The 17,077-nt window shown below is 42.0% G+C and overlaps 1 protein-coding gene across 1 annotated transcript in view; it reads right to left on the reverse strand.

Annotated features, from left to right (window-relative positions):
- The window catches only part of SPIDR (scaffold protein involved in DNA repair), a gene marked incomplete at its 3' end in the record, with an annotated part of 207,009 nt that overhangs the window by 183,205 nt on the left and 6,727 nt on the right, over positions 1–17,077 (reverse strand). The window contains exons 2-5 of the mRNA XM_082337127.1: positions 15,506–15,661; positions 14,385–14,463; positions 12,184–12,369; positions 9,262–9,419 (exon numbers count right to left, since the gene is read on the reverse strand). Coding sequence (XP_082193253.1) covers positions 9,262–9,419; positions 12,184–12,369; positions 14,385–14,463; positions 15,506–15,661 — 579 coding nt within the window. The remainder of the gene's footprint in view (positions 1–9,261; positions 9,420–12,183; positions 12,370–14,384; positions 14,464–15,505; positions 15,662–17,077) is intronic.

Consider the following 17,077-nt stretch of genomic DNA (forward strand, 5'->3'; position numbering starts at 1 on the left):
CAGCTGATGTGCAAACTTAATAGATTTTTAAAGTTGCAGTGTTTTTAGCAGCTTTTCAGAGTATTTAAACCCCAACACAACCCTCAACCCTTCTCATCCATGACTTTATGTCAGGATGAAGCTGCTCTGCCCATCGTGTTTGCCTTCATACACAGACAGTTCCAGTCTGCTTTTCTCACTTAGCTTCAATGGTCCCTTTCCCATGCACAAGAAGGTGTCAAGGTGTCCGCAAAACACCAACAACTCATTTCCTCTCAGAGGCATCAAACTTTCCAACAGCCCCACCGGGATTCCTACAAAGGGAGAACAGGGCTTTCCTCCACTGGTGTCATGATGACAAAAATACACGTAGAGAAACAAGAGCTGCTGTGTGCAGAACACTGGAGGCTGCCACAACAGCAGTGCACTGGTGAGACACCTGATGTGAGGAGCTGCCGCAGCCACCGTTTCTGAAGGGTTGCAATCAGATGAGAGTTATCTCGTGGCACAGAACTAAATAGTTGTATTAGGCAAGAGAACCAGTGAACTGAGACCGAGCAACGACCAGGTGAGGGTGAATGGGGACAAGTGAGTGAAATAGCGACCGTGCTGGGAAGAGGAGACAGAGTGGGAGGAGAATGACTGGGACTGAGTCAAAAAGTATGCCACTGTGCTGGGACTGAGCAGTGAATCAACAGTCAGGTGCAACAGCTTCTTCATGTGTCCAGCAAGTGGGAATAATAAAGCTGGGCTGAAGTTCTGAGTAGTGGGAGAGATATCGTATGAAGTAACTATTTATGAGCATATTTCCAGAGAGACTTAAGGACAAAGACAAAACCATCAAGTAGTCAAGGCTACTGCCCTGGTCTGAAGGCAAATAGCCATACGCTAAAGGGGGAAAAAAAAGGCGTGGGAGCAGGGTTGTATGCAGCTGGCGTATACATGAGAGTGTGCTAACAGATTCCTGCAGAGCAGGCAAAATCCTCTTTAACATGTTACAGTTATGGCATTACAGCCCATCGCTACAGACTGTCTCCACAAGAAAGGGTTAATCAGTCACCAGGGTTATTAGTCTGGAATGTAAGTGTCCAGATAACAAAAGAATTGTAAATCTGAATTGTCGTCTACAGATGATTCAGATGTTTGTATAGAAACTGTTTATCACAAAGCAAGAGCAACAGAACATGACACAGACCCTGCCAAACTGGATATGAGACACATTAGGGTTTCACCCCACCCCAGTCCCATCTCATTGTCCCCACGACAGCCAACCCCCCGCCCAACAAAAGTTCCCACCTCCAAATTTCTTAAGTTTTATTATAAACATTCTCAGTTTTATTCCATTTTTTCTGCCCCCATTTACTCCTCTCTTATCTATCCAACACACTTCCACATTGCGATGGGAGCCAGGAACAAATGTCCTGTTCCCCATACCATACCACCAAACTGCATTCTTTCCAAGCAAAAGATACAGTGGCATGACTTAAAAAAAAAAAAAAACAAAACAAAAAAAATCCAAAAACCCACAAAACAAAACCCCCACATCGCTGCCTTCTTCCATGCGAGATAAAAACAAGCACAGATATACAAGGGCTCCATCCATTGAAGAGAGGGAGAAACACACTGGAAAAACAGTACAGAAGAGTTAGTACAGAATAGTTTCTAAACTTTGGTCTTCCTGTGTTTTCTAAGGTATTCTAAATTTATTTCCAGATCTTCACAATTCAGTAGATTCTACAAAGAGCCGGTATACACCAACTCTTACCACCAAAGGAACAGCTCTGTTTCAGTGAAAACTGACAAGAAATTCATAAGAAGATGAAGCCTAAATACAGGGATAGTTGGATGATTTTGGTACACCTCATGCTTTACTGGTTCTACCAGGAACTGGATGACCTTGGATATTTAAGTATCTCATTTTCACTTAATAGCCATTCTATAAGCAGTATTACACATGCATTTTTTTCCAAGATAGCCGTGCATATGTCCTCCTTGTATTGCTGCCACAAACCCCTAGACCAGTAAGGTTCACTTGTGAAAAGATGCAAGCTGCAACTGCACTAGGTGCCTTAAAAGGACAAGAAATGTTTTCTTCACCACTGGATGCAACAAACATGCCTGGTACTAAAAGAGCATTTTACTTTCCCTGATATATTCAGGTCTTCACCTGACGCAATGAACTGGCATGACAGGCGACAGAACCAGCCACTAAAAGATGATAAAATTATTTTTAAAACAAAGTGACAACCCACAAGAAAGACTGAACCAAAGGCTTTTAGAGCATTCAAGCCATTAGCCAATCTACTCTGTTCAGGTCTCCTTCCAGAACCACAGTATTTAGAAAGTACATTTATCAGAACAAGAAATTATTAAGACTGGTTTTATGTATTCCACTAAACCTTCTCTTCCACCATCTCCTTCAAAAAGGATTTCAAACCAATCTCTCCTCCAGTTTGCCCTAAGGAGTCCTGAGACAGTTTGAAAGACAAAGTTAGACAAACCAAAACCCAGCAGCTTTCTCACTGTCCTCACAGCTCTTTGCAGAGCGCAAAACTATTAGCAAATTATCCATAATGGCAAACAACAGAGCGCCTCAATACAGGTGGGGAAACAAGACAAGCGCCTTCAACTTCCTAGTAATGCTGTTAACTCCTCTGGCTTTATCCTCTCTCTCTCCTTTCAGAGAGCATCGCGCTCCCAGCAGTGCATGCTCTGCTCTTTCCTGTAGCCTCTTCTGCTGCAGCACCAGGCAGGCTACCAACAGGAGACAGACGAGACCCTCTTTCTTTGCTTCACCTGTTGAGATGGAGGTCAGGGCCCCGACAGGGCAAACATATACAGCTTTGCTTCTCCCTAGTACTCCTGAAGACCGTCTGCAGTGCTGTGAAGAGAGCCACGCTGCCGAGAGGTGCTAGGCCTGAGGAAACCCAGATGCCTCCTGCAGCATGCAGCCACATGAAAAATAACACAGGCCACTTCAACCTTGTTTAAAACACCAGGCAAACGTGGGGAGGAGGGGAGGAAGATAGCAAAGAGGGGGGCATTCGATACGTACATGCTGAGATAGCAATGCTGTCAGCTGCACTTAAAGTTGTTGCTCTCCAGAGCTGTGCAAGAAAGAATATGGGGCTCAGCTGAAGCTTTAAGTTAAACAAAGCAGAGGGGCTGGATTAGCATGCACAAACAGCCTGGTGCTTCAGACAACATAAAAACACAGTCTGGGGATGACAGCACAAGGCAGCAAGGTCTAAAGGCTGTTTATGTCACCGTGATAGCTCCTGCAATCCATCAGATTTTGTACACCCAGAACGTGATACACAGGAGTCTCTGTTATACTTAGTTAATAAGACATCTAGGGAATTTCATAAACTAGGCACAAAGAAGTACAGCTACTTCAGTGACAACTCTGGGTCACCTACAAGCGCATACAGACATACATGCAAGCACCTGTAAGTATGACAACTGTGATCAAAGAAACTTACTTAAAAATGGGCACCGTGGACTTTCAACATTTTAACACCACCAAAAAGACACCTGATGAGCGTCAAGACACTCATATGACTGTGTCATTCGGCAGGATTCAGCTACACTGAGGTTTAACTCCTGTCCCTCGGAATTATAAAGAAAAGTCTTCCCAAGATACTTTACATCATCAACGCAAGAAACATCTGAGCCAGTTAGGTATTAGCTCAAATAGTATGTTCAATCCTAATTTAAAATTAATGGGGTCATTGTTTAACTGGAGACTTAAGAGAAGCTAGTTATAATACAGATAGCCACAGCTCACCCAGAAACATGCTGTTTCCTAGTCTGGTAATCTAAGCAAATCATGGAAACAGAAAGTTGAGAGGGGAACTATTCTCTGTGACTAAGGAAAAAAGCTTCAAGGCTTAATTTCTGGATCAGAAGATGCAGAGACATCCCTGCAGATGGGATGTAGCAGAAAGCAGCTGGTACACAAGCTCAGTTTTGTCTAGCAGTTCAGGTATAAATCATTCCACCTTGCTGATATGAATGCAAAAGGCATCTGTTTCTGTACTACTGTTGACTTGGAGTCTTTTGATTAACAGGTCTTCCCTAAAAAGCCCACCTGAAGAGCCCTGCTAGAAGAGACCAGTTCTACCCAGAAAAGTAAGGTTCCAGTTTTGGGGGAGACAGGGAGGAGAGAGGCAGGGAAGGAAGGAGGATGTTGGCCAGACTGGTTATGCTGTCTCCATCCTTAGAGTTTTCCAAGATCCAACTGGACAAACCCTAAGCAACCTTGTCCAACCTTGTACCTGAGCCTGTTTTGTGCAGGTTGAACTGCAGACATTTTGAAGTCCCTTCCAACCTGAATTATTCCATGAAGTACACATCTAGAAATAATAGCGAGCTTGTGGGTATTCTTGTATACATTCTAATAAGCTTCCTTTGGTAATGGACTGACAAAAATAATTGCTTGCAATAACATGGTCGTACCATCACCCTTTATCAGCGTTAAGTCATCAGTCTGACAGGATGACACAAATTCCATTTGCCATAATGATCCCCTACCTTGAGATAACCTATTTTAAATTCTGTTACACAACAATAGTTCTAGACTCAATTCTAATTGCCAAGCCAATGATAGTTATAATTACCATTATAGAGGAAGGACATAAAAGCAGGCCTAGAAATAAGAGCAAAATCTTGGCCTGCTCACCTTCCAAGTGATCTCTTCAGAATTTCATTAGGTATGTTGAATCCCCCTCAGTGTAATACCACAGAAGGACAGAGTTCGAGGGTTTTTTAAAAGCAAAGTTAAGACAGCAATAAATCCATGAACTAAGCAACTGAGTGAACCTTATTTTGACAGATGAGAAGGCCTCAGATAAAAGACATACACCTACATACATCCATGCGCAGGAAGGGCTTCTCAAATAACGTGTTCTTCCCTCAGGGAAAACCCAAAAATTAACCTTTTGCACAACATTGCAACGATTTTTGCACAAGACAACAACATCGCATCAGATTGCCCACTGTCAGCACACACAGACCGCAGCACAGTAGAGAGCTGAGAACACGGTGGTGATTCATTTAACAGAGTTTGGAAACATAAAACATGGCAATTCTCTTTTTCCGTTGTCTGTCATCATACAGCAAGATACTCTGGGGGTATTACCATTCTATATGTATTTAAAGGAAACAAGCTCTTAACCATGTGGCTTTTTGATGAATTTTCAACCAAATTAGAAGTTAAGATCAGCAGACAAGCTTATTAATGTGCTCTGCAATGAAGAGGGTCTGCTATAACCAGTTAAGCTTTATTAACGCTGCGTAGCAAGTACAGAAGACTATCTAATTCCCACACCTTAGCAGTATAAAGGGCAAAAAATTCTCCTCACGCCATTCTGGGATAAATCTCACTTGCCTTGCATATAAAGCAAGCAAATCTGGCCAGCCATCAGAAACTGATAAGTAGATTTAACACATGGGACAAAAAGAAAAGACCACACTCTGTAAGATACCAAAATTATATACTCCATAAAAATGCTAGCCTACTTTAACGGATTAAGTTACAGAAAGTGTTTTAAGGAGGGATCCGAGTATCAAACATGATGCCACTTCATGCGCAGGGCCAGAGAAAGTTCCCAGTTTAGGAAGTAGTATGGCAGGAGACATGCATTCACATACAAGAGCACTAGATTTCATTTAATCCCTAGCATTAAAATATTTAGAAGTTGAAAATAACTCAGAGATGAACAATTTTTATAAAATATGGAACTTCAGCTCATGAGCAAGGTCTCTGCACAAGTCAGGCAAAAAGTAGTCATTACCAATGCATAAAAATATGTTAGATCAATTCTGAGATGATTACACGGTGCCCTTCTGAAAAACATGTATGCTGAAAAATTAACATTAATGGTTAATCTTCATTTTAGCACCATAGTCTGCATGAAAAAGCTCAACTTAGGCATCCACCACAGGCAACTTAAAGCAGAGGAACTCTCAGAGTAAAACCATCTGGCATCAGGCCTCGCCAGATCTTTGTCCTGCATCACCTTAAGCAAAAATTCAACCAGTTATAGGTCAAAAGAAAGTTAACAATTAAAAAATAACTCTCCCATCCCCTAAAAATATACAAAGGAAAGTAAGGCATGACCATGTCATACCTTGCACATGTTTTCTTCAAAAATTCTGAATTGAACCGAAACCAAAAATTAGCTAACAGCTGCTCACCACAAGACCAGCTTCAACTTGTCTTCCTCATTATCCTCTATCAAGCAGCTTTACACGTCAGAGGTGGCTAGTTGATAGGAAAGACACAGCACAGGGACTTGGAACATAAACTGAATTGGGACTGTAGCTTTACACCCTACAGATAAGCAAGAGTTTTGTCTTCATACCAAAACAATATATGAATTCTTTCTACGGAGTTAATTATCATTGAATAGAAGTAATTTTCAAATTAGATCTATTGGTATATAAGGGGGAAAAAAAGCGTAAAGTTATTCATTTTTTGAGATTTCCCATTAGAAACCCAGTATACTCCTATCATGGGTAAATACTACCATAAAGATACTTTGGCAGCAATCCTAAACCTCCAGAACCTCTTGGTATTTGGCATATTTTGAAGTGGGGTAAAATAAATTTCATGGGCTTTTGATTATCCACACACTCCATTAGGTTCCAGAGATTTAGTAAATACCACAAAAATGATGATATATCAACATTTGGCTTTTTTCCTTCCCCCACCGTGAACTAGGCCACAAAATTAACAGGCCTTTTTAAAGAATACTCATACAGCAAATGACCTCCTATAGTGAACACTGCTTTTCTGTTCTCCCTTGGAAACCTCTCAAACAGCTCGCCTGCAATTTTTTCTAAGAAAACAGCATATCCCAAGTAAAGCAAAACAAAGACTGCAACAGACACAGTGATCACTGGGGATTTACCCTCCTGCATACACCAAATTCCCAGAAGAAAGTTTACTTCCTGACCACCCATGAAAACTACCACTGCATGGCACTCCAACTGGGAAGGGAGAAGGGGAACTCTGCAGATGCATCCTCAGATTCCCAACGCACCCACATCTTTTGTAGTAGCATAACTATTCTGGTTAGGGTTAAAATTTTTTTATTACAGTATGGTTGCATCCGAAAAAGCCTTCTCATAAGCACCATTTACTAATATGACTGTGTCTTGTAACATTTATCCAACTCTCCTTCTAAAGTCATGCTGGTATAATAAAAACAGAACAACTTTTACTGCTTGCATAAATCCCAGTTCTGTTTTCCCAGATTTACTCAAACCATGTGGTCTCTTCTCATGCTGCTGACCAGCACTTGAGATATTTTAAATCAATTCTTCAAGAACCAGAAAAATACTTGACAAACCCTTGCTGAACTCTGAGGTACAGGTGCTAAACTGCTACAGACACCCATGTGAGCGAGCCGAAAGCGGGGCCACACGTGTCGCCACAGCAGCTGGCACACTGCCGTGTGCTACGTCCAGACCCACTTTTTTCACCCTCCGGCCAGAGCAAGGCAACATCCCCAGCAAGGCGGCAGCACCGTGCTACGGAACTGGTTCACCGGGGAACTGGAGACCGCTCTTCCCCTGCCAGCAGAACTCACGATCATACTCCATCCATACTCTCGCACAGTGATTTTAACAAAGAATCGATACATAACTGTCAATGAGTTTTAGTAGGGCTTTCATCCGCTTCGGTAACAGCCCTCCCCGTCCCCATCTCTACCGTCGGCCGAAGCCCGGCCCGTTTCCCTCCCTCGCCCGCCGGCGCTGGCGCGGCTCCAGCCCGCCTGCCAGGGCCGGCCCCGGCGCCCGCCCCGCCGCCGGCAGAGGAGCCGCCGCAGGGCCGCGCCCGCCGGAGGAGGCGGCCGGAGCCGCGCAGCCCGGGCCTGCGGCGCCCTCTGCCGGGGCCCCGCCGGGAGCGGCCCGCCGCCGCCCGAGGGAGCGGGCTGGAGCGGGCTGGGGCGAGCGGGCTGGGGCGAGCGGCCGGGCGGGAGCGGGTGCCCTCAGCGGCCTGAGGGCCGCGGGCGGCGCCGGCAGCCGAGCCTCGCCGCCCCGGGGCCGCCCGCGCCCTCCCCTCGCCCAGCCGAGTCTCCCCTGCTGCCAGGTGACCGCTGCCCCTCGGCCTCTCGCCGGGCTCCTCTGAGAAGGGGCAGAGCCCTCCTCGGCCTCCTGCGGGCCCTCCAGCCTGCCCTCATGCGCCGGCCCCCGCCGGCTGGGCGGCCCGCTCTTGGCCTCTCCCGCCCAGCCTGGGAAGCGCGGCCGGGGCGGGGGCTCGCCGGTGAGGGCCTGGGGGTGCAGCCAGCCTCCCCCACCAGCGGCTCAGCGTTAACTTTGCCTAGGATAGCGTCAAATCTGGAGGCTTTTAATACAAGCCGTTTCACTGTTACACACCAAAGACCAAAATTTCTGCTATCTGTTCTATACTTGATACAGCACGCCTTCTTCATAAATAAAGTTATATTTTCTACAGTAAAAAAAAGAAAAGAAAAAAATACTACCAATTCTTAGCTGGTATGATTCAATATTTACTACTGCCCCTCTCCTGAGCTCTTCAATCCTCATCACTTTCCAGTGATGTAGGGAGTCCTGTAATTAGTCCCTTATCATCGCTCTCAGAACATGCTCTAGTCATGACACCTGGATTTTATATAGTCAAGGTCTCAAAGTACTGGAAAGAAACAGGTAACTGCCTCACCCACCACATTACAGGAAATTTGGACATCAACTCCCGACAGGCAGCCAGGGGCTATAGAGAATCCAGATCATCCCATCTCTGGTGAGAAACCTACCCACTTGATCAGCATTTTTGCACACACATTGCAATACAAGAAATTCCATTTAAATGGAAGAACAAAATTCCTTACTGTGAGGGTGATCGAGCACTGGCACAGGTTGCCCAGACAGGTTGTGGAGTCTCTGTCCTTGGAGATCCTCAAAACCCAACCGGACACATCCCTGAGCAACCAGCCCCAGCCCACCCTGCTTTGAGCAGAGGGGTTCAACGAGACCATCTCCAGAGGTGCCTCCCCGCCTCAGTCATCCCGTCACTCAGCAACCACACCACCAAGCTCTAGGTGTGGGGCACTGCTTCGTTTTGAGGTTTGGCAGTCAGAGAAAATGCCTTGAAATTCTTGTGTACAGAATTCCTTCTGGAGAGATGAGGTAAGCAAAAACCTCACGTTCCTCCAAATTAAGTGCAATCAAATATGAATACACTCCATAATTACAATAGAAGCTTTTTTTTTTTTTTTTTTTTTTTTTTTAAAGAAACCTGAAACAGTTTCTCACCTTACAAAGCTGATCGTTCTCCTCTTTGGCAGGCAGAGAATTAAGATTTGTGCAGGAGTCCGAGTCTGATATCCCCAGTGAGCCATCATCTTTTTGTGATCCATCACACCTATCGGTAGAATCACTATCCTTCTCCCAATCAATGAACTCTGATTCATCTAAAATAAAAATATTTGTAAAAAGCATTTTTGTTAATCACCATGTATTATTCATAAGCATGAATTCAAACAGAGTAATACCACAATTATCCCTCACTTGGGAAGAAGTGCAAAGCTATTTTTACATTTGTTTGACTGATTTTTACGTTTAACTATTTTGTGATCCTGCCTCTCATAAAAGCTAAATCCTACTAGCAGACAACAGAAGCTTCTGTGAAGAAAGATATAAAAATTACATTTAAAAAAAGATTTCAAAGTACTGCCCACAAGGAGGCAGTATATTTAACTGCTTAGGTAGGTAGGGTTTTTTTAATTTAGTTATTATTAGTTCTGCTAGGTTTTAGTCTGTTTTTTTTTTTGCCCAGTTGCATTGGATTTTCCAAGTGCACTTGTTCAGAATTAACTGTTCTAAGCAAACACCTCAGTGACCTGGAACAGCTGAAAATTTGGTGTAAGTTAACATCTGTTATAACGGTAACTCCCACAGAGAACTGAAAAAGCTAGCTGAAATGGCCACCTCCTAAAACACCATGGCTAAACACACAGGTCTGCAAATCAAACCTCTAAGTACATCAGACAGAGGATTGCTTAGCATAAATTAATGAAAACAGGCACAAGAAAAGATGGAGGTTTTTTTAAAAAAAAAAGAACAAAAAAAACCCAAAAAAACCCAAAACACACACACCAAAATGGCAATAAACAAAGATAGAGCTGCAGAACAGTCCTTCCATCATCCTCATGACCAGGTAGTGTTTAGTGCAACTCCCAAAGCCCACTCATACCTCCGAGGATCTCCTGAAGGCAGTGGAAGCCTGAGCTGCGGTAGCAGCCCCACCACCCTTCAGGTCCAAGTGCCACAAGGTACTGAGAGGAAGAATCTCATTGTATTTTGTATAAATGAGCATGTTCGGAGGAGGAGGGATGAAAGCTTTTTTGGTTTTGCTTTTTTGCTTTTGTAAATGTCACATTTCTAACACCGAAAGAGTCATGTACAGGGGAGAGGCAGCAGAGAAAGGAGGCACCTGCAAAACGCTCCAGGCATCTGTACAGATCCATGGAACTGTGGCAGTACCTTCTGGACTTGGCAGTGCCCCTATAGTCTAAATCACTAGTTTCTTTATGGAGCTTCCACACTCTGAAGTCACCCAGACAAAAAAAAAACCACAGCTCTGGCGTTGCCTGCTTTTTCACACTTGTGAATGCATTTCTGTTCCTAACTACGAGAAAGCTTCATCAGAAACTTTAAACACAGACACTGGTGACCAGGTAGCACAAAGAGGTCTCTCTTGAAGCTCTGTGGCAAGCTGCATACAACTTGTGGCAGAAGTATAAATTCCTTAATAAAATATGAGACAATCAGTTATATCTTGTCACACTCAAGTACTAACACTCTGTCTCTGAAGGTGAACTTCAGGTGAAAGGGCATGTCACTTAAAAATACTTTCTCAGCTATTATCCTCATACTTACAGCTGTACCTATATATGCACACACACGGATACATGTGTACTATAATTAGTGTATATGATGGTTACTTGAAAAAGCATGGAAATTACAGTTCTTTTACTCCCCACTGCTGTCAATATATTTGGGGGTTTAGAAGGAAAACAGGAAATGATGGGATTTCCTCAGTGCTTTCAAGCAGATACATAATGCGTCAGGGTTTCTTCCTTTACACAGAGCAACCAAATTTTGCTGTCTTACAAGAGTAAAAATAAGTCTGTGTATTGTCTCTTAAAAAAAAGAGAATTAAAGATTAAAACCCGCAGGATATACTTGTGGGAGACAAGTGCAATAGAATGATATTAATGGCAGGTTAGAAAGATTCCTGGTGAGTATTAGACTGCAGTCTAGAACATGGACAGTCCTTCCATTTCAAAAACAAGGAAAGAAAATTACTAGGAACTACAAAAGATGACCAGCAGATATATCAATGATGGTGTTAAATCAGTGACAAAAATATGGATGAAAGAATCAACTCACAGCGGTGGCTGAACACTTTGCCAGACATCTAGGGTGTGCAATCTAGCTGTAATACTTCAGATCTAGCTGAAGTATTAAATAGCTAACCTGATTTATTTTTCTTGAAGTAGTCACATTGAAAATACTTCCTAACAAGTTCTAATGCAAATTAAACATTATCCTAATTAACGCTTATGTAACGGAACACACAAGCAAAGATTTTTCTGTCTTCAGCTGCACTTATTAATTTCTCTTCCCTCTGTCATCCCCTGCTCCATGAATTAGAAAGCAAGTCCGAAGAACAAAACTCATGGTTGTTCGCACAACACAGCCAACAGGGGAAACAAGGAATACTGTGTACCGAAATGAAACTCACGCCACAGAACATGATGCTATCTGCAGCTGCAAAGTCTGCCACGTCTCGTCAGTAGATGCAGACAGCAATACCACCAGCAGAACAGGGCAGGCAGAGAAAGCTGTTTGCAACCCCAGTATCTGTACCACAGCACAGAGAAGGAAATGGTACAAATAAACTAGAATATATTGAAATGAACTGAAATGCTTTACTTGATGTATAACCTGCCCAACCATGCTCCTTTACTCCAAGGCTGAAAATTTTTGTACGTAATTTATACTAAGAGCTTATTCCATACTCAGATGAAATTGATGAACAAACCGGCAACTGATTTAACTGAAATAGGATTAGATCATGTCATTTTGTCAGAATGACCTCAAAGAATTTTCATTACAGCACTTGAAGTTGACAGAAGGTTTCTTGACAAATCTGCCCGTGTTTGAACTTACCTTCACTACTACTGTCTTCTAACAATAAGTCATGTCTGCTAGGTGATTTCTCTGTTTCGGAATCGTCACTTTTTTTGCTGTGTAACCTTAGAATCAGTGTTTTACTTTCATCATCTGAAAAATCACTGCCACTAGAGGTCCATATTATGTCCTCAGCCTCCTTAGAGCTTTCAGCAGCATCAGATCCTATTGAAAAGAATTGTAAAGTGTTAGATTGTTACACAACTGTGATATTGTTAAATCTAAAATTCTTAAAAATTAAACTGTATTATTTTTGAAGTGGAAAAAATTTATCAGTCCTGTCACGAGGCATCAGTGATTAATACTGGAGCATTAACTCACATCCTTCGGCTGGGGCTGCACGGCTAGAAGGCGCGTGCCCTGGGTGGTGGATAGGGGATCCCTCTCTGGAGGGTGCACCGGATAAAATTGAAGAAGGTGCCGCGAACCAACGCAGCCTAAGGGAAGGCCACCCTGACAGAAAAACCACTGGCCCTCCAAGTCATGGGGGTTGGGCAGGAGGCCAACTACCTCCTCCCGGAAAAAAAATAAAAAGTTGCAGAAACGACGAGCATCAACTTAGAGATGGAGAAAATCAGTAATGAAGTGAGGAGGAGGAGATGGAACTGGATCGGTCATGTCTTGAGGAAAAAAACAACAGAAGACTGCGCTGTGGCCCTTGGGACCCCAGAGCACGCAGCCGCAGACCGATCAAAGTGGAAAAATGATGTTCGCGCCTTGTGTGCCTCCTGGCACTGAGAGAATTCAGATCAGATTCAGATCAGATTAACTCACATGTATTTCTTATACATATATGCATTATTTTCATTTTGGTGCTCCACAATAAATGCTAACACTTCATTTTATACAATGAGGCTATCAATCAGTCCTTCAGCAGAGTGAGGGCAAGTAATGCCTGTCTGATGTACAGTCCTCTACATACAGTCCTAATGCTCCCGCATGTGCCCTTTCAAAATAGTAAGTGGTTTAAATAAAGACTGTCCTTAGAATTCTGGGTTTGGGATTTCTAACTTTATACAGTGAATAACAAACAAATAAAAGTACGCCACCAGTAGAGATGACTCTCCAGTTTTGTCCTGAGAGAAAAAAAATTTAAACGTTTCAGGAGTAAGGAAGAATAGCTGTTGCATTTTTGAAGTCAGACATTTAAATTCAAAATACCTTTCTCCATCATTTTTAATAACAAAAGCAAGGAGAAAAGAATTAATGCTTAGCAGTGGGGCATGCAGAATTATCAATCATAGGAAGGCAGAATTTTCTACTTCCTACAACTACTAAAGTTTTTTAGGTAAACGGGAAGTTAGACAATTACTAGGGATTTGGAATTAGGCAGGAGGGCCTAGAAGAGAGAAACACAACCATATCTCCTCCTGCAACACACCGAGGTTATTTTCAGAAATCTGGAAAAGCATGATTTTGAACCCCAAAAAGGTAGACAAAAGGTGCCCAGCAGGTCACTTACTTACTTAACTCCAACAGAGGCAGCACAGCTGCTGGAACTAGTAGAAATACAAAGACTGAAGAAGCCACTGCCCCCTCTTTCTTTCCTTTCCTCTGGGCTCAAAAAGGGAAAGAACTGGAGGGATAAGTCGATAAGTCCTCATCCTCGTCCTCCTCCTCCTCGTCCTCCTCCTCCTCTTTATTATGCCTAGAGTTCTTTTTCTATCACAATATTAAACAGACTCCGGTGCATATAGAAGACTGTGAAAGCAGGAGGTTGACAAAATTCTGTTTTTCTATCTATTGCTCATACTTACCAAATATATGTTTTCTGTCATGCCTGCTTGTCTGTCTCTAGCAGAAGAGAGAATTATTTCACCCTCTATCTAGACAGCTAAGTGTTGTTTTTCATTCCTTCCTCTTAAAAATGTAAAGAATTCAAATATCCTGTCCCTGCTAGAACACTCACTCACTATATACAGCATTAGCGATGCTTCTTTCATCTGTTCAAGACCAATAGCTGAAGTGCCTGCAGCTCTGCAGAATATATTTCTGGCACTCTAGGTGAATAAAGGAGCCCAATCACAAGAGCATCACGACTGTGTCTCTTATCAAAATTAGCTTCTGCTTACAATTACAGAAGAAAGCGACCGGTATTTTGAGCCAACTTCTACCTTGAGAAAGGGCAAAACAAAGTGACAATCTTCTGACAACGCTAACGTGAAATAGGTATAACATACCTGCTGCACTTTCAACAGATGTTAACGGTGGTCCAAGATGCTTCTTAATCCTGGATTTCTTATCAGTAGGTCTCAGAGACTATATTAGAAAGAGACAGAGAGAGAGATTTAATCACCAAGGCATTAAAGACAATTTTAACATGTAGTAATATACTCAAAACTGTTATTACTCACCCACCACAATTCAGTAGCACAATTTCAAATTAGTTTTCCTATCTTCTACTAGACTGTGACATAATGAGTGAGGTAATAAAGCCTGAGAACAGTGATATAAAAGCTGAATTTTCATTGTTTTGGAAAATATAAACTTACTGTGACTATGACAGGAATCACATCTGAGCTTGCAAAGAACAACGGCTGTTGTATTTTCAGCGTTAATATGTGAAAAGTGGGCAGGAAGAGCATGCTTGATAAAGCAGGTGCCCTATTCAAAGGTTACAGAAAGAAGCACTCAGTGGCCCTGTCTCTGATTTTATTAAATCCCACAAGCTATGCAACACTGTGACTGCTCAGTACCAGAAGAAAGAACAGAAAAGCAACTTGGTTGAAGATGATTTTCAGCACAAAGCACTTCTCACTCACAGCTGGCTGAACATCTCTGTTCGTGACCAACAAGACTAACACACACACAAAAAATTAACCATAATTTATCATCCAAAAGAGCATCTGCACCAAGATCCACATCTGTAGGGTCATCAAAAAGCAGGATTTTCTACAGTGAATTCATTTTTGCAAACATACTCTTTAGATCTATCAAAAAATCTTCGGATGAAAACTAGAGTCTTTTTGTTCCATATTTTTTAGGAAATGCAGTACTCCATCCCAAATGTCAAGTTACTTTTATATCCTTCAATGTATTACTGAAATTTTCCAAGTGAAAAGTGCTATGTAGAACGTAACATATTAACGCATGCTCAGCAAATTACACTAACAAGTTAAGACAATGCCCTTACATAACCTTGCTTTCCATTTTTGTCTACTTTGACAGTTATAACAATATGCTGTTAATTGGGAAACAACACAAAAAAAGACAACATCTTATAATGCAGTCAAGCATGGAAATTGGTTTAACTGTCAGTTCGCATCTCTGTCTTACACCATTGAGTAAGCCAGCATTTTACCTCCAGCACTGAAGTGCTCTGAAAACCATCCCCACACCTAAGCCACGCATTGGAAATCGAAGTAGCAGACACTGATGTCCTGACATTTGATTTTTTCAGCTGTAGGGGTGTCTCATCTGGGAAAGGTGTACATTCTGCATTCCAAAATCGCTTCCGCTATGAGGAAAAACAAACCCATTAAAAACATCGTGTACACATAATTCTTTTCAAATGAACTTTACTTAATCTAGACCGCCCCTTTTTCTGAATACTTAGAAATATAAATTCCAATTTTTAATGAGCTGGGGGAAAAAAAAAAAAAAAGTCTTGAATACTTGCAACCATTTTTTATGCAACACCATATAATAACAACTACGCCAATGTCATGGGTAAATTTAATTTTTCATAAGTACACTACTTTCTGTTTATCTAAGTTACATTTGTAGTACCTGTTAGCTGCTCAGGAAGCTGAAAATATTACCCTAAACAGGAACAGCTCAGTAAAATATATTTTAACTAAATAATTCCTTCAAACTCGCATTTAATCTGATTGAATTTTGTGTTATGAAGGAGGTCAATCCAGCTCTCCATTAAAAAACAACCAAACAAAAACCCCCAGCCTCTTTCAGCTTTAAGAATTACATTTGTTTTTACAACCATTTCCCAAAAAAATGGTAGACGAAGTGTTGCATTCCCCTCACGCAGGATGCTGGAAGTCATTTAGACTATTAGATAAGTCATGAAACAGGACGCTAAGTAGCATCCAGTGCTAATTTCATGCAATAGATTTTAACGTCTCAGAATAGCTGAAGCTAAGAGAATTGCCTGTTATCACATCCAAAGTTATCTTTAAGATTCTACACCAGTTTATACATATAAATTGATCTTAAGCACGATAAACATCTTAGCCCACTCCACTACTGAAATTTATCTTGCAAAATGTAGGCTATATTATCTGCCTGAATATGTCTTTCTTTTTTTGATATACTTTCTCTCAAACAACTACAGTTCCTACCTACATATAAGAATCACTCCAAACTTATGTTAATCAACACACACATTTTCAGCCAAACTGGTCGATCAGGACTGCAACTTACACTTTGAACTAAGAAACATATGCAAAAGAAAAAAAAAAAAAGTCTTTGCCAACTTTTGTCCATTTTGTAACTGATAATGATTCCTGTATTTGTTTCCTCTAGATCTTTTGAGTGTTCAAAAGAGTAGAACAAGTACGTTCCAAAAAGCATACAGTGAGCAGCATCTTGCTTCACCCCTCCGGTCAGCCGGTCCTATTGTCGCATGGTGAGAAGACAGAGTAAATCAAATGGGCTTTGCAGTTTCCTCTGACAGCAGCTGACCTTGCTAAGAGCCTCTTCTAACATCGCTGGGAGTATTAACACCGCAAAGCAGCTACTACAAGACATCATTATCACCAAAGTCAAACTGTCCCCGTAACTGCTCCCACCAATACATAAATAAGAAGTACAACGCTGAATCTGATGTGGTATTAAGTAAGGAATCAAAAGCACTTTAATAAGGACATGATAGTAAGTAAGGAGGCTACGGCAGTTTAAACAAGAAGGGTTAACATTA

The sequence above is a fragment of the Platalea leucorodia genome (assembly GCF_965183815.1).
Source record: "Platalea leucorodia genome assembly, chromosome: 1".
Lineage (NCBI taxonomy): Eukaryota > Metazoa > Chordata > Aves > Pelecaniformes > Threskiornithidae > Platalea > Platalea leucorodia.